Source organism: Mauremys reevesii, linkage group 1 (genome assembly GCF_016161935.1).
Source record: "Mauremys reevesii isolate NIE-2019 linkage group 1, ASM1616193v1, whole genome shotgun sequence".
NCBI classification, from domain to species: domain Eukaryota; kingdom Metazoa; phylum Chordata; order Testudines; family Geoemydidae; genus Mauremys; species Mauremys reevesii.
The window spans coordinates 231,357,977-231,379,111 of NC_052623.1; the positions used below are offsets into that span (position 1 = coordinate 231,357,977).

The 21,135-nt window shown below is 42.3% G+C and overlaps 2 protein-coding genes across 25 annotated transcripts in view; one reads left to right on the forward strand and one right to left on the reverse strand.

Annotated features, from left to right (window-relative positions):
- MRPS35 (mitochondrial ribosomal protein S35) overlaps positions 1 to 21,135 on the reverse strand; it is a 56,594-nt gene that overhangs the window by 24,352 nt on the left and 11,107 nt on the right. The window contains exons 3-6 of the mRNA XM_039540433.1: positions 19,273 to 19,440; positions 18,671 to 18,731; positions 16,649 to 16,788; positions 11,743 to 11,852 (exon numbers count right to left, since the gene is read on the reverse strand). Coding sequence (XP_039396367.1) covers positions 11,743 to 11,852; positions 16,649 to 16,788; positions 18,671 to 18,731; positions 19,273 to 19,440 — 479 coding nt within the window. The remainder of the gene's footprint in view (positions 1 to 11,742; positions 11,853 to 16,648; positions 16,789 to 18,670; positions 18,732 to 19,272; positions 19,441 to 21,135) is intronic.
- The window catches only part of LOC120406051 (potassium voltage-gated channel subfamily KQT member 1-like), an 819,762-nt gene that overhangs the window by 17,431 nt on the left and 781,196 nt on the right, over positions 1 to 21,135 (forward strand). The window contains exon 5 of one of the 24 annotated variants that reach the window (XR_005599087.1): positions 18,902 to 19,067. The exons of 18 other annotated variants lie outside the window; for them this stretch is intronic. The gene's annotated coding sequence lies outside the window, so the exon portion shown is untranslated. Of the gene's footprint in view, positions 1 to 10,711; positions 10,814 to 10,979; positions 11,111 to 11,242; positions 11,258 to 17,358; positions 17,378 to 18,901; positions 19,068 to 21,135 lie in introns of those variants that run through there. 5 more of the 24 variants (XR_005599100.1, XR_005599094.1, XR_005599089.1 and 2 more) reach the window with 5 other exon arrangements.

The following is a 21,135-nucleotide window of genomic DNA, read 5'->3' on the forward strand; positions in this document are numbered from 1 at the left end:
GCAATCCTGCAAACATTAATAAAGAAACATCACTAAGAAATGCAATTTTGGCCAAGCTGGTGTGATGAGAATCAATCTGATGATCCATCTTCATCTCAGGAATGACTGGGATTGGGGGAAAGCATACATCAGGACTGATCCACTATTTAGATTAAATGAATCACTCAGGGAACATTGACTGATACCTGCTCAGGACCCGCACTGCCTGTTGTCCTTCATTGCCAACAGATGCAATAATGGACCTCAGCACATTGTTCTTCACAGAACACTCATGATTCTAGGAGAAATTCCTGCCAAGACAATTGGCCAAGTAATTCTGGGCCCCTGGTAAATGAGCAACTGCAGGAGTGATGTTATCTTCAGTGCAGAGCTGCCAGAGCTTTGTCAAGAGACGATGAAGCTGACAGGAGTGAGCTCCCCCTTGCTTCTTCACATAATGGAAGCAGCGAACAGCAGAGAGGCAAACAGAAGGAGTTTGCCTGGGATCCCTCTGAGCAGAGGTACGCTAAGTGCTGCAGTAGCGGGACTGTGCTGGTGAGTATCTGAGTGTCTGTTGGGGGGGCAGTTTGACTGTGTGCTTGATTGCTTGTTTGACCAGTTTGATTTGGGAGTGCTTTGTTCCAGCTGGGCCTGACTGTTATAAAAAGGCAGTGAGCTGCGAACCAGCTGAGCAGCGAACAGCAGAGAGGCAAACAGAAGGAGTTTGCCTGGGAGTGCGCCTGGAGAGAGCTCTCAGAAGGAAGAGACCATGGATGTTGAGCGATCTGCCGTTGTGACCTGCACAGGATGCGCCATGTTTGTCTTCCTTCCACAGGAAAGAAGCGACTTTGTCTGTACGAAGTGCAAGCTGATTTCCACCTTGGAAGAGAAGATTCAAGGTCTGGAGAAACAGATATCAACCCTGCGTTCCATAAAAGAAAATGAGGATTTCCTGGATAGACGTCAGGATCAGCTTCAGCGGCCACAATGTTCTGAAGATTCAGAGCAGGCTACGCAGCGGGGAGAGAAGGCCAGCGAGGATAATTGGCGGCATGTGACTTCCAGAAGGGGAAAGAGTACCAGAAATGTCTATGTACCAGTAACACAGATGCAGGTGAGCAACCGTTTTCATGTTCTCTCCGCAGGTACTAGTGCAGAGAGTGGAGTGGATGATACATCTGAGGGAACAGAGCAGAAGGAGACTCCACTGATTGGAAGGCATGAGATGCACTGTCCTAGGGATGGGGGTTCCACGACCACCACTCCCAGGAGGAGGAGGAGGAGGGTGGTAGTGATCAGGGACTCTCTCCTCAGGGGGACTGAGTCATCTATCTGCCGCCCTGACCGGGAAAGCCGAGAGGTGTGCTGCTTGCCAGGGGCTAGGATTCAAGATGTGACGGAGAGACTGCTGAGACTCATCAAGCCCTCGGATCGCTACCCCTTCCTGCTTCTCCATGTGGGCACCAATGATACTGCCAAGAATTACCTTGAGCGTATCACTGCAGACTACGTGGCTCTGGGAAGAAGGATAAAGGAGTTTGAGGCGCAAGTGGTGTTCTCGTCTATCCTCCCTGTGGCAGGAAAAGGCCAGGGTAGAGACCGTCGAATCGTGGAAATCAATTAATGGCTACGCAGATGGTGTCGGAGAGAAGGGTTTGTATTCTTTGACAATGGGACGGTCTTCCAAGAAGGAGGATTGCTAGGCAGAGACGGGCTCCACCTCACGAAGAGAGGGAAGAGCATCTTTGCAAGCAGGCTGGCTAACCTAGTGAGGAAGGCATTAAACTAGGTTCACCGGGGGAAGGAGACCAAAGCCCCGAGGTAAGTGGGGAAGTGGGATACCGGGAGGAAGCACAAGCAGGAGACTGCAAGAGGGGAGGACTCCTGTCTCAGACCGAGAAAGTGGGACAATCAGCGAGTTATCTTAAGTGCCTATACACAAATGCAAGAAGCCTGGGGAACAAGCAGGGAGAACTAGAAGTCCTGGTCAGGGAATTGATGTATATATTGGAAAAAGAGAGAGAGAGGTGGGATAACTCACATGATTGGAGTACTGTCATGGATGGATATAAACTGTCAGGGAGGGACAGGGCAGGGCAAAAAAGGGGGGGAGTTGTGTCATTTAAGTGAGCAGTATGACTGCTCAGAGCTCCAGTATGAAACTGCAGAAAAACCCGAGTGTCTCTGGATTAAATTTAGAAGTATGAACAACAAGGGTAATGTTGTGGTGGGAGTCTGCTACAGACCACCGGACCAGGGGGATGAGGCTTTCTTCCAGCAACTAACAGAAGTTGCTAGATCACAGGCCCTGGTTCTCATGGGTGACTTTAATCACCCCGATATCTACTGGGAGAGCAATACAGTAGTGCACAGACAATCTAGAAAGTTTCTGGATAGTGTAGGGGACAATTTCCTGGTGCAAATACTGGAGGAACCAACTAGGGGAAAAAGCTCTTCTTGACCTGCTGCTCACAAACAGGGAAGAAATAGTAGAGGAAGCAATAGTGGATGGGAACCTGGGAGGCAGTGACCATGAGATGGTCGAGTTCAGGATCCTGACACAAGGAAAAAAGGAAAGCAGTAGAACAGAGACCCTGGACTTCAGAAAAGCAGACTTCAACTCCCTCAGGGAACTGATGGGCAAGGTCCCCTGGGAGAATAACATGATGGGGAAAGGAGTCGAAGAAAGCTGGCTGTATTTTAAAGAATCCTTATTGAGGTTGCAGGAACATACCATCCTGATGTGTAGGAAGAAAAGTAAATATGGCAGGCGACCAGCTTGGCTTAATAGTGAAATCCTTGCTCGTCTTAAACACAAAAAAACAGCTTACAAGAAGTGGAAGATTGGACAAATAACCAGGGAGGAGTGTAAAAGTATTGCTCAGGCATGCAGGAGTGAACTTAGGAAGGCCAAATCACACTTGGAGTTGCAGCTAGCCGGAGATGTTAGGAGTAACAAGAAGGGTTTCTTTAGGTATGTTAGCAACAAGAAGAAAGTCAAGGAAAGTGTGGGCCCCTTGCTGAATGAGGGAGGGAACCTAGTGACAGAGGATGTGGAGAAAGCTAGTGTACTCAATGCTTTTTTTGCCTCTGTCTTCACAGACAAGGTCAGCTCCCAGACAGCTGCACTCTGCAGCACGGTATGGGGAGGAGGTGACCAGCTCTCTGTGGAGAAAGAAGTAGTTCGGGGCTATTTAGAAAAGCTGGACAAACAAAAGTGGGGGGGGGGGCGCTGCTGCATCGGGTGCTAAAGGAGTTGGCCGATGAGATTGCAGAGCGGGAGGGTAGTGCCCATCTAAAAAGGAAGGAAGAAGATCCAAGGAAAAAGAGCCAGTCCAGTCAGGCCAGTCAGTCCTCAGTCAGTCCCTGGAAAAGTCAGGGAAAATCATCAGGAGGATTAAAGGGAAGGGAGAAACTGGGAAGGAACAGTCAGGATGGAGATCAGGATGGCAAGTCATGGAACAATCATGCCTCTCATGATGATGAGATAAGTGATAACCTATGGATGGGAAATGATGTCTATATGGATGATCTGACTTTAGCATTCTATTTATTTCTGGATACAAAGCAGTCTTTACAGTCAGTCAAAGTATTCTTTCTGGATGAATAATGAATGGGCGGAAAGGATGAATGAGTGCGGGGGTGGACGGGCTAACTGCAGGGGGTAATGATCAATGGTTGGTTGTCTAGGTGGCAGCAAGAGTTGGTCAAGTGGAGGGTCGGTTCAGTTAAGGGTAATATTTTTTCAACTATTTGGAGGATGGACTGGAGGATGCCCTTTAGCAAGTTTGCAGATGACTGGAGACTGGACAGGAGTGGAGGGGATAGGTGGGGGATAGAGGGGAGGGAGGACATAGACCTAAGAGGATAGAGGAGGAATAAAAAGAAATTCAGAGAGGACACACAAGACAAGTGCAGAGTTCTGCACTTAGGACCATGCACTGCCCATGCACTGACACAGTGGCTGGGGGGCAGAGTTCTGCAGAATAGCAGTTCTGCAGAAAGGACCCTAGGGGGTTAAGCTGAATGAAAGTGTGCCTTGTTGCCTTGTTGCTTGTGTGGCAATTTTTGGGGGCTATAAGTTTTTGGGGGCATTTCCAGCAGAGATTTCCATGTGATCATCTACTCAGTGAGGCCTCTCTACTCAGCCTGAGTACTGTGTCCAGTTTTACACTTGTCCAGTTTTGAGAACCCACTACAGAAGGGAGAGAGTCCAGAGAGAGGGCAAAAAAAATGAACAGGGGGAAATGGGAGCTTACGAGAGAGAGACGAGAGAGAGGGCTGACTTTAGGATTGTTAGAAGAGAGAGAAGAGAGAGGGGATTTGGGATAGCTGCTTTCAACTACACAGAAGGGGGGGGCAAAGGGATGGAGATGGACTGTGTTCAGTGGTACAGATAGAAGAACAAGGAACAATGGATCAAGTTGCAAGGAGAGGAGAGGTTAGAGTGGGACAAAAGGAAAACTTTTTTTCACTAGTAGGGTGGTGAATGACTGGAATGGGGAGGGTGGTGTGGTGGAATCTCCCTAGGTTTTTTTTTTCAGGCTTGAGGCTTGAAAGCCTGGGCTGATAGTTGTGGGTTTGGTGCTTTTTGCTTTGGGCAGAGGTTTAGATGATGACCTGACCCCTCCCTTCCTTCTTTGATGAGATTATGATAATACATTGTGGTGGTGGGTACATGAACTGCTACAGCCTTGAGCTGTGTCAAATGATGATGATATGAAGATGATGAATGCTGCTGCAGCCAGCCTCAAACCTTGTACCTCCAATTCCCCCTGATGTGTTCCCCAATCTATTGTGGAAGCACTAGTAATTATGGTCCTGTCCGGGGCGGTGGGGGCGAGCGAAGGCAACACCCTGGCATCCACTGCTCTGAACTAACCATCACTGGAAAGAATCCGGACCTTCTGGAGGCACTCAAACTTGACAGTCCAATGCTTGACAATTTGGGTGATAGATTAACTTCAACCACACCTGAAGATGACAAAGGTGCAATCTTGCATGCAGGTCCAAATAAGGGTTTGGCTACATGGCCAAACAGCTTCAGAAGCACTCAGATTGGAACAGAAGCGTGAGAGCAGACACACAGACAGGTGACTAATTGCCTGGAATCACTCATTTGGCAAAAATGCGCTCAAATTTGTAGAATCAAAGAGGACCCCAATAAGCTTGATTTTTTGAGGTGGTATTAATGTCAACATTCTCTTGTTCAAGATCAAATCCAGACTATCGAAAAAGGCTTAGTGTGAACTGGACATGAGAGGACTTGTTCTCTTGACTTGCCCCTCACTACGCAATTGTTCAAATACGGGAAGACATGAATTCCTCTTTTTCTGAGGTATGTTGTCACTACTGACATGCATTGGTAAAAATGCAAAGAAGAGAGAACAGGTCAAAGGGTAGCACTGTGTACTGATCATGTTCACCTGCCAAAACAAATCTCAAACCTCCTGTGGCTTGGGAAAAAAAAGTCACCACGTGGAAGTAAGTATCCTGAAGATCCAGGCCAGCAAGCCAGTTGTGATTTAACACAGAAGAATAGCTGCTTAGAGTGACCATACGGAGTCTCCCATATTTGATGTATTTGTTGAGAGGAGAGATTGAGAATAGGTCTCATCCCTCCTTTGAATTTCGGGACCAGGAAATACCAGGAATAGAATTCCTTTCCCTAGTGCTGCAGAGGGACCTCTTCTATATCTTCCGAAGGACGCAGAGTGTGGACCTGCTGGAAGAGCAGTGGCTTGTGAGAGGGGTTCTGAAGAGGGAAGGAGTAGGAATGTAGGGAAGAGGGATGGACAGAGATTGAATGGCACAACCCGATCTCATGGTGCTTAGGACCTATTTGTCTATTACTGTATCCCAAGCATGGATAAAGCAAGACAGCCTGTCCCCAACCTGAGCAGATAAAGGCATGGAATTCACAACTGGAATGCTGCCCTGGATCTAAAAGTCAAAATGGCTGTTTGCTCACTGAAGGATGACCAGCTAGCTGGCTGAAATTAGACCCAGAAGGCCCATTTCTCCTCCACAATCCATGTCCTCTATTAGATAAGTCCTGCTGCATAACAGGGAAGAACAACTGCCAGAAAAATAGCTGAGAGTGATATTGACGCTGTTACTGCTGACCTCTATAATGCCACCTCCTTGTGGCTGGAGTATGGTCAAGGACTCACAGGCTCAGTGCTCTCTCAGCTCCATAAGGTCCCTCAGGAGTAACCCTCTTCAGTGTTCATAGAGTGTTAGTCTGTATCTGTCAAAATTAAAAACCTGTTAGTACTTGTGTGGCAAAACTAACAAATTTATTTTATTTGAGCATGAGCTTGAGCAAGCTACTCACTTGGCTGGATGCATCACACACTGGGACACACACACATAACACACAGAGATACAGAGAAAATGAAAAGGCATGATAATGCATATCAAGCAACAATCAATGATCTTGAGATTGAGATGAGCTAAGCAAAAGGAAAAAAAAAACTTTTTGAAGATATAATTAAGATGAAGGTGGAGAGGAGGAGAGAACATCAAATATAGATAAATAGATTCAATGTATGTACCCCCTCCCATTCCCCAGTTTAGTTGTTAGTTCTAGTTAATATATTCTAGTAAGTCATTTTTTTTTCTCAGGAGTTCTTTTTTTTTTTTTTTTTTTTTTTTTTTTGCAAAAATTGTCTCTCTCAAGTCTGTCACTGAGTGGTTAGAGAGAGAGAAGGGGAGAGGTTCTCCACTGGTTTTTTTGAATGTGATGATTCCTGATGTCAGATTTGTGTCCATTTATTCTTTTTGGAGAGGTTTGGCCCAATGTATATAGCAGGAGGGGGGCATTGCTGGCACATGATGGCATATATCACGTTGGTAGATGTGCAAGTGTATGAGCCCCTGATGGCGTGTCTGATGTGATTAGGTCCTATGATGGTGTCACTTGAATGGATATGTGGACAGAGCTGGCATCGGGCTTTGTCTTCAGTGTGACAGCTTTCCATGAAGCTGCACTTTCTCTCTAAGGCTAGGCCCTCTGGCCCTGCCACCTCCTGGAGCTGTACCTCTGAGCCTTCTGCACACCTGTCTCTCTCGCCAAGGGCCCTCTCAGGGAGTCCACTCTTCAAACCCAAAAGCAACAACGCAACCCTGATCTCTATACAGCAGTGACTCTCAGCCAGCTTAAAACAGAAGGGTGTATTGAATGTCTGAACCCAGCACAGGAAGTTCTCAGGGCCCACAGGTCCACAGTCTATCTGGGTCTGCCCCAGTCCTGATGGGCTCATGCTGCTCTCTCAGTCCCCAGTCCAGCCGCCCCCTCCTTCCAGCCCATCATCCTGTATCACCTTCTCCAACAGCCCCTCTGCCGCTCTTTGTGTTCAGTCCCAGGGAAAGAGGCCACTTGGGCCCTCTCTCTTGTCCTTTGTTCCTCCACTGGTCAGAACTGGTTGACTTCTAAGATGGGGTGGACCTTCTGGTCACCAGTTGCTAGGGGACTCAATCTCCAGGTCGTTATCCGGGACCCTGACTGCTAAGCGAGGTCATACCTCCTCTGCAACAACACACACCCTCTCCCACCACCTTATTAAACATGCAGCACACAGGGAAACTGAGACACACACAGTATTCATACAAACCATTAAGAAAATTCCCTACTTTGTCACGGGTATAAACCCCCCCCAACAAAGAAAGTAGCCAGAGAGTCCTGTGAAGAATGTAAAGTCTCAGTTTTCTACTGAAGCAAAAGCCAATCATCAAAAGCTAAGTCTACTGTGCTCTGCTGAACATCAGATCATCTTCTGGAATTCACAACCATGAGGCCCTTCTCATAGTCACACTGATCCCATTGCTCTGGAAGAAGTGTACGACACACCCAGGGCTGACTGCAGCAAAGCTTTGCCCACCAGATGACCTGCAAAGCTGTAAACTCTTAAGTGGGCATTTCTGGCAACTTATCTGTGAGTTTGAACATAGTGACAATTGATGATTTGCAATGTGCAGTAGTAATCATGAAGTTGTGTACATTTTTCTCCCCATCAAGTCCATCTTCTTAGATTCTTTGCCCCTGGTGGTGGACTTACATCACCCCTGTCATGATCTGTCACTAATGCTGTTACAATGAGTGAGTTATGAACTGGATGGGAACAGAAGCACTCAAAGCCCTGCAAAGGAACATAACACTGTTTGCTAGAGAGCTTTGCTGCAGGTGGTAATGAAGCAGGGATATTCCACAAGGACTTGGTAGGCTCCAAGAGAGCTTCATTTATCAGGAAAGCTACCCTCCCTGGAGCTAACAACTTGAGAATATCCAGCAATTTACATGTATTCTGCACAAACTCAGCTTGAATGCCCAAGGTGGAAGCCATGTGCCTCAGGAGGCCCTGGTATAACTTAAAATCCTCAGGCAAAGGTGAAGAACAGTCCAGTATCCTAGGGTCATCAGGTGAGCAGGAAGTAGAAGGGGCTGGGGCCACCAGAGGCTCCTGCATGAGAGCATCAGGCTGAACCAGTTCAGGAGGAATTACCTCAGATTGTACTTGTAGTAGAAATGGCTCAGGAAGATAAATTTTAGCCAGAATCATCTGGATTACTTTGAAGAACAGGATCTTATACGCCAAGCAACATCAAGAATTTCAAGTGGGCCATTGGGAATAAGGGTCAGGGTGGCTAGTACGTACTAGGCCAGAGGCCCCATTCCTACTGTGTTAGGCAGTGTGGTATAGGATACTGACGAATGGGACCAGATGATGCCAAGAGTACAGCAGAAGCTGCCATGGCAGCTGAATGCTCCTGACTTATTGGGGAATCGGGAACAGAGAGGCAGAGTACATCTGATGCTGTCTGCTAGGCCAAATGGCACAGAGATTGTTGGTGCTGACCTCAACAGTACAGCGTCCAACTGATCTTGGCACAGAACCAGTGAGCAGTTGGGCAACCCAACTCCATCTGGCATACTGGAGGAATCATGGTGCTGGTCAGTCCCTCTCTTGGAAGATGAAGAAAAATCTCTCTGACCTCTGGAATGGTCTCAGTCAGTCTTGTGGGACCCTGAGGGAACTGGGATTGTTTAGTCTGCAGAAGAGAAGAATGAGAGGGGATTTGATAGCTGCTTTCAACTACCTGAAAGGGGGTTCCAAAGAGGAGACTTCTCAGTGGTACCAGATGACAGAACAAGGAGTAATGGTCTCACGTTGCAGTGGGTGAGTTTTAGGTTGGATATTAGGGAAAAACTTTTTCACTAGGAGGGTAGTGAAGCACTGGAATGGGTTACCTAGGGAGGTGGTGGAATCTCCTTCCTTAGAGGTTTTTAAGGTCAGGCTTGACGAAGCCCTGGCTGGGATAATTTAGTTGGGAATTGGTCCTGCTTTGAGCAGGGAGTTGGACTAGATGACCTCCTGAGGTCCCTTCCAACCCTGATATTCTATGATTCTTTCTCAGAGGACTAAGGGAAGCATTGGACTTCGAACCCAGAGAAGTATCTCGTGTCAGCTCCGAAGAAGAGCATGGAGCTGAATGATCTGTGGACATCCCCCAGTGCCAAAGTAGGCCTCATGGACTACTCCACCTGCATTCCCTTTTGAAATACTCTGCAGATGGAGAACCTTCCTATAACATGCTCATCTCCCAGGCATAACAAACAGCACATGTGGGGGGTCGCTATTGGGGATATCCACCTCACATAACAGAATGTTTAAACCCCAAATGAGGGCATTACCCAGGGTAACGATCTATCCTAAATAACTACTACAAATTAAACATAGGGGTATTGCTAAACAATACTGACCAACTATTAACTATATACAATAAAATACCAGAAAGCCTGAGCTGAAGGCGTCAGGGTGGCCCAGCCCTTAAATAGTTTAGGGAGGTGAGAGGACCTTAAATAGGCTAAAGGGTAAGAAGACATGAGTACCACCCCTACAGGCACTGCTAGGCCAAGTTCTCTGGCTTTGGTGCAAGGGGCGTGTGCACATCTTAATGGAATACATACCTACAATCACTCAAAGAACTGCTGCTTGAACTCAAAGGCAAAATTCTTATCAAGACGAGTCTTTACTTTGCTGTTTCAATTTCACTCAAACACAACCCTTTACCATTAACTAAGTTGTCTAACCGTAGAAAGTAGGAGAGATTGCTCTCAACAGAACCACTTTCAGCATCCATCTAAATGATTAAGGATCATGATGGAACCAACAGTCACAAAAAGGTGGAGAGGGGAAAAAATAGCCCCAAGACTTTTTGCCCATACTCTTTCCACAAAGGAAGAGCCCTTAAGTGAACTGAGTGTAACTTGCTGTAGTACATTTCATGTTCAAGATACTTCACAGCACTTTACAAACAGCAGTTAGAATAGTGTACCTTAGGTCAATGTAGAAGGCCTTGTAGATGGAGCAATAGCTTTCCTTCAAAGCCTTTGACATTAGAATCTATTTTATTAAGATGTTAAAAATTAACATTGCCTACGACAGAGGTTCTCAAACTGGGGGTTGGGACCCCTCAGGGGGTCGTGAGGTTATTACATGGGGGGTTGCAAGCTGTCAAGCTCCACCCCAAACCCCACTTTGCCTCCAGCATTTATAATGGTGTTAAATATATAAAAATGTGTTTTTAATTTATGGGGGGGGGTCACACTCAGAGGCTTGCTATGTGAAAGGGGTCACCAGTACAAAAGTTTGAGAACCACTGGCCTAAGCTAAAGGTTATAGTCTTATTCTTTCAAAATCTAGTACGAGATTGTTAATTTCCATTACAGAAGCCATTGCAGACTGGCAGAAGAGACCTCAAGTTAACATTTTGCTACCAATATCAAATAAAATACAAAGTCAGTTTCAGTAAAGAAGTTTACAAAATTGTATTAAATAAATGATAGTTGTAACAGATAGTCAGTTGTGAACAACTTGGAACGCAAAGGCCTGTGACCAAAAAGTTACACCTTATGTTTATTTTAACTTCAGTTATGTAGTTTTCCGCTGAAAGATACACACTATATATACATATACACACTTTTTTTTTTTTTAAAGTTAACATGATCAAGTGGACTGAACATGGGATTGGAAGCCAGAACTCTGAAGCTCTGAACTTGGCTCTAGTAACTTGCTATGGAAGCCTGAGCAACACTGAGTGTCTTAATTTCTCCAGCTGTAAAATGAAGATAATACTGCTGATGTGCATAAGTGTTCTGATTACCTAGTTAGTACATTTATATTGGTAGTGCTTTACAAACACTAACATGTATACATCAACAGATGTTACCCCATTACTGAATTAAATTCTGAATTTGTAGGATATTTCGGTTTATAAACAACTTCATATTTGGATTATCCTCTTAAATGCCACAGTGAGAGACAGAAAACAAGCTCCTCCAGGGCAACCTGCTGAAATGTAACTATAAATAACTACAATGATTAGTGACCTATAAATAGATGAGAGTTTTGAAGAGATGTTTGGATTGGAACAAAGCCCTTTTAGTTTTCTGCCTGATGCTCTTTCTAGTATTGGTAAAATTCATATAATCCAATTGTCACATATTTCTAAACATAATTTTAAGATAATGATTTACAAATACGCATTTCTCCAGCACCTGGTGATACTTTAGACCCTTATAAGATTTGTCATTACAAACATATAGTTGCAAACTCAATACTTGTAATTGCATTTAATCAGTAGATTTTAGTTCAGAAAGGGACATGAATTTATTAAGACAAATTGACATATTAGTGCAACAGACCCTCACTACTTTCCAAAAGGGCCAATGCTACAGACATTTTTCTTGTGTTACCATACCTGTCTGTTGTAATGGTAAGTATATCTGTGTCCTTGCAGTACCGCTCTCCTACAAGTTTAATGAGCTTCTTCTTTGCATGGTCATCCAAATTCAATTTGGAAAGCTTAACCTTGGAGTACAAGAGAAAACATCTTTAGTTCTTTTGCAGCTCCAATCCACATACACACACAAGACGTTTTTAGAATTAGACAGACAGCATCTTTTACTGAGGAATTAAAAGCCAGGAATTGAGATATGTACATTCATAGAATTCTCCTTAAAAGCATTACTTGTCAAAAATATTTAAAATATAGACAAGGGACCATTTGAGAACAAAAAGTTTTGGGGTGAATTTGTTTGTCTCTCCTTTTATCCAGACGCAGAGAAAATAAAAAATGGGTATGTTTTGCAGATCACTAGGATTACTACTCCGATATTTCAAAGATGCTTGTCCTAAGTGTCTAAAAAACAGGACGACACTAAAACAGATGCACTGACAAATGCAAGCAGCTGTAACACAGGCCACAGAGTTTTCCCCAGTAGTTCCTGCATCAAGCCTATAGTCCTTAGATGCATAGAAAATAGCTTTACAATGCATAAGCTGAAGAATCCAGCTAAGAGGAAATCAACCTGAATCTACTTATTATATACAGAACTTAAGAAAATGATAAGCTGGTACTAGTGGCTATAAACTACTTGAATTCACTTTGGCAAATAATGGATTCACAGAGTGCACCTGTACAAGGATACCAGATTTCAGGATGACAAAATTTTGTTGAGGAGTGATGGGAAAACATATTAGAATCCACCAATATGAAAGGCAGTTGAGGAATTCGAAAAGGCATTACTGCTAATCAGCAATGGACTAATTCCTCTGAAAAGGAACAATGCAAGAAACAAGCAGCAGCCATTGTAGCTCTTTGAGGGACTGCTCAAAGATCAGAATCAGGGCTTGTCCACGAGGTGACTGTGTGCAGCAAGCTGGATTATAAATCTATGGTGCTCTAGCCTGCTGTGCATTAACTGGCCACGTGGACCCTGCTTCTGTGCACTAAGAGTACCAGAATGTGCTGACAATTAAAGAAGATGCAGCGCTGTTGTAGTCGTGTTGGTCCCAGGATATTAGAGAGACAAGGTGGATGAGGTAATATCTTTTATTGCACCAACTTCTATTGGTGAGAGACAGAAGCTTTCAAGTTCACACAGAGCTCTTTTTCAGGTCTGGGAAACTTACAGAGGCTATGTCTACACTACAAATTACTTCTGTGAATAATCCACACCCCAAAGCAACAAAGTTATGCCAACCTAAACGCTGGTGTGGCCAGCGCTGTCGGTGGGAGAGCTTCTCCAGCCAACATAGCTACCACCTCTCTCAGAGGCAGGAGTTATTAAGCCAAGAAGAGAGCTCTCTCGTATCCTCTTAAAGCACCATCACCAGAAGCGCTACAGTGGCACAGCAGCATTGGTGCAGCTGTGCCGCTGTAATGTAGACATAGCCTCAGTGTCACAGATAAATACAAGATGGGACAGATTGTTTAGTATAAGTAGATGACACACATTTCAAGGGACCATTCAAGGTGAAGTGGCCTGTTGACACCCCTCCAGCCAAAGGGAGGAAGGGAAGGGAAGGGTTTGTCAAGAAAAGGCAGACAAAACCCTCAGATTGAGGGCTTGTACACACTCATGCTTGTCTCCCAAGATCTGTGAGAGTGAGGGATCATCTCTAAGTATAGGTTGTAAATCTTTGATGATGCGCTGGAGAGGTTTTAGTTGGGGGCTGTAGGTGATGGCTAGTGGTGTTCTGTTATTTTCTTTTTTAGGCCTGTCCTGTAGTAGGTGGCTTCTGGGTACTCTTCTGGCTCTGTCAATCTGTTTTTTCACTTCAGCAGGTGGGTATTGTAGGTTTAAGAATGCTTGATAGAAATCTTGTAGGTGTTTATCTCTGTCTGAGGGATTGGAGCAAATACGGTTGTATCTTAGAGCTTGGCTGTAGACAATGGATCATGTGGAGTGTCCGGGATGGAAGCTGGAGGCATGTAAGTAAGTATAGCGGTCAGTGGGTTTCCGGTATAGGGTGGTATTTCACATAATTGAGAATTTCCCTCCATTACAGCCCACACATCTCTCATTCAGAGAGAATTCAAGCCAATCCTCATCACCCCAACCACAGGAAATGGAGATACCCTGGTTGAGGTAGCATGCCCTTACTACCACTTTCCCCACCCCAAAACCAGAAAGTACACACAAGCCTTTACGATTTCAAAACCAAATATACCCGATCTCATGCATCCCAAAGACCTGCCACCCCGAGGGAAGTTAGTTTATACTAGAGGCACTGGTCTTGATTCTCCATACTTAGGATTAAGCTCCATTTTACACAACTTCCTTATTATGTATGAAAAACAGTTATCCTTCCCAACATTACAGCACTTAGAGTACAAAATGAATAATCAAGTCTGTTTATAGTTTAAAAATAGGGTCATTCAAGAAATTTAGCATCCCTCTCAGTCTTTTCTTTGTCCCAAATGATCTTTGTGGAATAAGACATCCATACAGTTAAACTTATCTGAAATCTTATCTTGCCCATAACTATAACCAAGGTTGTTAATAATTGTATCTAATATTTTTGTAATTATAATAGGCCACAGATAGGGTTGTAACCACCAGTCACCACTGTTCCTGTATTGCTAATTTGCATTCAACAATTCTACTCGTTGTAAAGAGTCAGTCATATGAGGGGGACTGGACACGCGTCAAGAGTTCTCACTGGTTGATTACTTAGCCAATCTGTTGCTGCTCTCTAGAAGATTCCATTTCCACATAATAGCTTGGGCATCAGTGCTACTGAACTCCACTGCATGCTGAGACAGCACAGCCATATAGGGTAACCCTTAAAGCCAAAAGACACTGGGATTGGGTTCTCCCTGTACTCCTCTCCCCCACTGCCTCACATACCACCTGTCTGATTAACTCAGACCTCTACACAAGTAGGTCAAATTAACCGCAAATTAAGAGCCAAATTCACCAGTACCCTCAGCTATCTGCTTTGCACAGCTTTGGTGTATTGGAATCTGCCCTCAAACTAGAGTTTTAAAAATTATTTAATGTCAACACGACATCACAAAGTAGTGTTCCTTGTTTAGTGTTGTTGTTTAGTGTATGACATTTTCAATTATAAAGATTCTAAGACAAAAAATTAAGTTAAAATGCAGTTAAGCTTAAAAGTAGATTTCAGTAACTGGAGGGGGACGGGGGTGGGGGGAATAAACTAACACAACAATGCTTTAATTATCTTAAAACCATTACAAACCCAGGAAATTGAGAGTTAACAGTTGTACTGCAGAAATCCAAAGATATTAGTGTAAGAAATGCACACTTAAGGCATCCAATAAAAACTTAACTCTCCCTTGCATTGGCAACACAAGGGAAAAATACAAAAAAGTATAATACATTTTAAAAAAATCAATTTAATCTGATCTGGGACCACAAACACTGAAATGCCTTAACCATAATTGTATGGTTATTGCAGGATGTCACTACAAGGTAGAGCTAAGGTTATATGCATGCCTTAACTGTGCATCTCTACCTTATAAGAAAAAAATTCAGAAGTGTTAACTAATTCAATTACCTTAGTTTGTAATGCTTTATTTTTGGGATAATTACAACACCTCTGGAATATTTTTAATCCCACCCCCACCCCATTATTCACAACCTTAATTCCATTTTAATGTAGTTGTAGGTCCTGGAATATTAACAAAGTCATAACTATATTAGGACCACTGAGATAATAGTTGAACAGTTACAGCACTTATACTTAGTGAGAATAGAGAAAACAGTTTTTTAAACACTACTTTTACCCAAAATAAAATAGTAGAGGAAAAAGTAACACTATTTCTGCCATCCTGGCCCCAAGAAGGATTACACTGTTTTCACATCTCTAGGACAGGATACCTGCTTTCCATGTCTTAACTCATAAAACAGAAGAGTTTTGTCTCTGTGAACTCCTGAACAGCAAACTCTCAACAAAGAGGTGAATTAAAGCTCTCTGATAATGACTCACTTTGCCCTTTCTGTTCTAGCTGAGTAAACTATCACTCAAATGCTCTAGTCCTCCAGCAAAACCAGGTATGAGTTTATATTCTGCCATTTCTGGGGTAAATATCAAGCAGAATTAAAAATTATATTATGATATGTCTTCTGTTTTACTATAACTCCTTTCCCCTTTGTAAGTCACAATGAAGACAAAGAATAAAATACCTGAAATGACTGCACTCCTAGGACTAGATTTCTGTTTTTGGGAACAGTTCCAATCCAAGCTTTTGTTACTATCACATTCTAGCAAATTAATAATGAGCATCACGAGTCAGAGCACATTAACCTGATGACATTAGATTAGAAAGCATGAGAGATTAATTAGAAAGCTGTTAAACAGATCCCTATGGCCACAACACAAGTTAACTCATTATAATAAAAAGTTTCTCATTGTAATAAGTCTTACAGTTATAGCAAACAAATGAAAAAATGCAAAAGCAATAATGAATGCTAAAAGGTATCAGGCCCACAAAATGCCAGTCATTGGTTAGATATTACTTAAATAAGATTCCTTAACCCAAAGAATAACAAAGACTTTGACTTTATCAAGCTTGATGGCATTTCTGTTTCTAAAATAAATTCATGTGGTTGATAACTGTATCTCTGTCTGCCTTACGGAAGGTTTGAATGGACAGGAAGTATGCCACTTTGGCTTTACTTTAAACTGCTCCTCACTTATATCTGATACAGGTCATACTTATATGAATGAGTTTCCACATGTTGCTCTATATTTAAAGTAAAGTAATCTACTGCCTTTCATTTGAGGCTCAATTGCAACACTTCTTGAGAGAGCTTGAAAAATGCCTTTGTTGTTTACTAAAATATAGTACTTACTCTTAAAGTCACCACTCTTGCTTTGGGATTACGAACAGATGGCCCTGCTGAAACATAATCTACTGTCTCAATTTCAATAGGAAAATGCTGCTCACATTTCTCATCACTGTCCAATACAGTTGGCCACTCGGTGCAGAAATCTGAGGGATACAAAAGTAAAGTTTAAAAAAAATTGTTGCTTACCTGTATTTATAGTTTTAAAGATTTTTTTTTGTATATTTATAGGGAAACCATATTCCCTTACGTAATGAAAACATAAAGCTGTTATTGGTTTACAAGCACCACAACAATATTTCTTCATTTTTGAAATCAGCTCATCAACTTCATGCTGGAAGAACCCTTTCCAGATGTCCAGAAGAAAAGATGGGCTTTGGAGAATATTCTAAAGGCTAATAGCAGAGCTGGGTGGGAAACTCACAAATATTTGAGAATTTTATTATATTTATATATATCTTGTATTTGAGAAGTTTTTTCCCCTCCCATCTCAAATCAAGAAAAAAAGGTCAAAATTATGAAAACATTTGAAAACCAAAAAGCTATTTTTTCTCTTTTGGGTCAGCCAAATTGTTTTGTTTCAATAATTTTGACGCTTTTCTTCAACTTTTTTTTTGGGGGGTGGGGGTGGGGGGTGTTGGAAGATTTATCAAACCTGACTCTGTTTTGAAGTCTATTTTGGCACATGGACATTTTTCTAAAAAATTCCTGACCAGCTCTAGTTAACAGTTCGCGGATCTGTTGTGTCTGGGCAGAGGGTGAAAAACAAATTTCAAGATAGAAGACTGCTGATTTTCAAAGTAGAGAATTCCTCCCAGAGAACACACTGCCAGTAGATCCCTATTCTGTATGGAGGAGGCTCCTGCTTGAAATGTCTTTACTGATCTCAGAGGAAGGGAAGAGACAGGTGGATCTCTCAAGTAACCAGGTTTCAAGCTATTTAGGGGATCTATAAATTAAAACCAACATTTTGAATTCTACCTGGAAACTTACTGACATACAGTAGAGATTCTATAGCACCAGTAGAATGTGCCCTGGCATGAAACTCCACCTAAGAAAGGGATTGCTACATTCATCATTAGTTTTAATTTCCAAGCCATTTCAAGTTGTAGAACCAAGCAGAACACATTACAGTAATTAATTTTGAGAGGACATTGGCACGGATAACTATGGCAAGATCTTCACTGGAAGAAGATAGGTTGAACTTCTCAAAAGACACAGATGAAAAAAAACACGCTTGGCCTCAGTGACTACCTCAGCATCCAAGAGCAACCAAACATCTAATACAACAAATTGTTTTTGCTGCGCAATCTCAGCTGGAGAATTTATACAATCTTTCTCAACCCTTCCAGCTGCTTTCCTCAGGTCTTGTACTGGGTTTAGCTAAAATGCTACAGTTAAAGCAGTACAACCCCAGGGTGGATGAAATTACAGAAGTATAAATGTATAGCAGTATAGCTTCCTCTTCTGAATGGGGTAGAAGCACATTTATATGGATATAACTACATCCAGATTGGGGGGTTGTACCAGAAAACCTATATCAGTTTTTAAAAAAAAAAATGCAGTCCTAACCAACAGTTTTACTGGTACAAAGCACTGTGCATAAACCAGGCTGTAGTTTTCTCTGGACTGAGTCATATCCAAGCCCCATACTCATCAAGACATCAGGTTATCGATTTCCCTACACTAGCTGAGCCTAGCAGAAGAGAAAAGCAATCTCACCAGCACATTGAATACATCGCAACCCAGAGTAACACATTACACCTCCCAGTGGCCTGTTTTCTGGGAAAACACAACTCCCTGAGAGCTGAAGAAACATGAATATATATAGACTTGTGAAATATGATTCCATACCAATCAATGGGAAAAGAAAAATGGTACTGGACAATATTGAGAAAGAAATCTGACAAGCAGCAAGCTTTGTATGTGGGTCTTCTTATCCTACCACATAATGGTGTAATTAAATTACTTATTAAAGTGTCTTAAGAATTTCAAGGAGACTCTTTTAAAGAAAAGGCAAAAACTCACCTTTAAGAGCTGTACAATGTTTCTTAATTGCTGGGGGAGTCAGATGCAAAAAGTTGGGGATCTGAAATAAAATATTTGATTATTTTTCAGTAACCTAGTTTGCTTATAAACAAACTGCTGTGAGAACTTAAAATTGAAGGCACTCCCTTGAGCAGACAATAACTTGCTCAATAAACAAAGTCTGACTACTTATTCTACTTTCTACTACTTATTCTACTTAATTCTCTTTAGACCAAGTGTGTGATAGGAGATTCAAAAGAGAGGATTAAACAAGTGTCTCTTCTCATCTCTGACCCAGCACAAGTCTCATTAATAAGTTATGAGAGCAAGTCACCAGGACCAGACCCTGTACACATGAAAGTTTAAGGGATCACAGTAAACTGATATTAAAGCTGAACTGATTCTCTTCTTCATTCGCTACTTGGGCGCACAGTTGTATTATGTTAAGTATATTGTGTGATAAACGTATGAAGTATATATAAATCTATCAAGTATGAAGTGCTATCTGGAGAAAATATTTTGATCAAGCCATATTGTAAATCATTGGACTTTGAGAGTTGGAATAAAACTAAGTTATATAAAGACTACTGTTATGCACCTACCTTTATAAGCTCCAAATTGCCTTCTTTTGGTGGAGGTACTCCTCTCTTCACAGGATAGCCCATTCGGATGGGAAGAGGCACCGAAGAAGGATTAAATGCTGCAGCAGTTGGATAAACATTGCCCCAGTACTGATCAACAGCCATCTTTTCAGTTCTAGGAGCTCCAGGCTAAAGAAATTAGAAATGATACAAAATAGGTGGGGGTCAGTTATTGTGAGAGATAGACCAATAACAGTCAAAGTGAAGGGTGTTCTCAGGAATAACTGACTGGCTGGCTATAGTGGATCTTAAGGCCAGTAACTTCAAGGAATGTTTTTTGCTAAGTTCATTATTGAGTTTTAAGAAAAGATACTTTTGTATTAAGTGTTTAATAAATTCCTTTTCAACTGTAGAACATTTATTCTATCATATAAACATCTTATTTTAACCAAACAACTACACTCATAATGTTCTAGAAAAAACTATGTTCACAACAAGAAAGCCTCTCTCTTTACCCTGAGGTATTTTGCGTGTGTGCGCGCGCCCACGTTTCAAATCTGCAAACGTAAAAAGTGAAGTAAAACCCAAATTTTAGACCACTATTCTATATCACTATTATTATTTCATTCTGAGAAAAGTTCAAAGGGGACATGCAAAGGAATTTAAAATAGTGACTTGTGCCCTTTTGTGGTTTATTTATGCTGCATAAAGAAAGGGTCCTCCACCCCCACCTCCACTTGTATTCTAGAAGTATCAGGAAAGTTAAGTCTGGTCTTCCATGGTTTGGTTATAAGTTCATAGAGATGACCAAATAATGTTTAATGTGAGCTCTTAGGGACAGACTTTGAAAGGTATTTAGATGCCTAAAGATGCAGAAAAGCACCAAGTGGGATTTTTCAGAGTGCCTAAGCAGGTAAACTAAATTCCAATAGAACAAACAACAAAACAGGAGTTAAAAATTATGGTATTTTGAAAGTTTAACTGAAGTTCACTTGATTTAACACCCCACCACCACCACCTTTTTAAGCTCATAATATCCCCAAAGTAGCTTGGTTTAGAATTCATTATGTATTATTTGTACTGTGGTAGTGCCTTAGGAGTCCCAATCATGAATCAGGACCCCATTGTGTCAGGTACTGTACAAACACAACAAAGAGACCACCCCTGCCTCAAAGAACTTACTATTCATGGAACGATGAAACACATGGATACAAACAGAATGAGGAGCATGGGATAACGATGAGAATACTGGCCACCATAAAACCCAGAGGTCACAGCTGTGTCAACCTCATGACAGAAAAGAGTTTTAGAAGATTTGAAGGCCAACAATGAAGTGGCTTTGCAAATGTTTACAGGGAGCTCTTTCCATGCACGAAGGGCAGCTTGGAAGAAAGCATTAAAGTACTTGTTTCAAAAATTTAAGTAGAAGTGGGCGATGTAGGCTGGCATAATTGGTAGAGCAGATACAGAACTCTACATCTCAACAGCAAAAGAAGTGATAGGTAGGGCAGGAAAACAGCCCATGAAAAGCCTTAAAGTGAAAACCAAAAAAATTATATTTGATGCAATACAGAAGGGAAGCAAGCAGAAGGACACAAAGGGGGTGATGTGGTAAATCAAGAAAGTGATCTTTGCAGCAGTATTTTGAATAGATTATTGAGGCATTGGTCACGATTTCACACAGTTAAGGCTGAGTTTGTCTTTGTTTTGTAAGAAAAATACAATGTATTCTCCCTGATCTTAACACCCTTACTCTTTGAGCATAGAATGAATTATCTGATAGTTTAAGGATTTTAAGAAGTAATTAAACTGGATAATGTAACACAAGCAGGGCTAATGTGACAGAGATAACCATAAGCCATCACTACAGGAATCTACAGATAG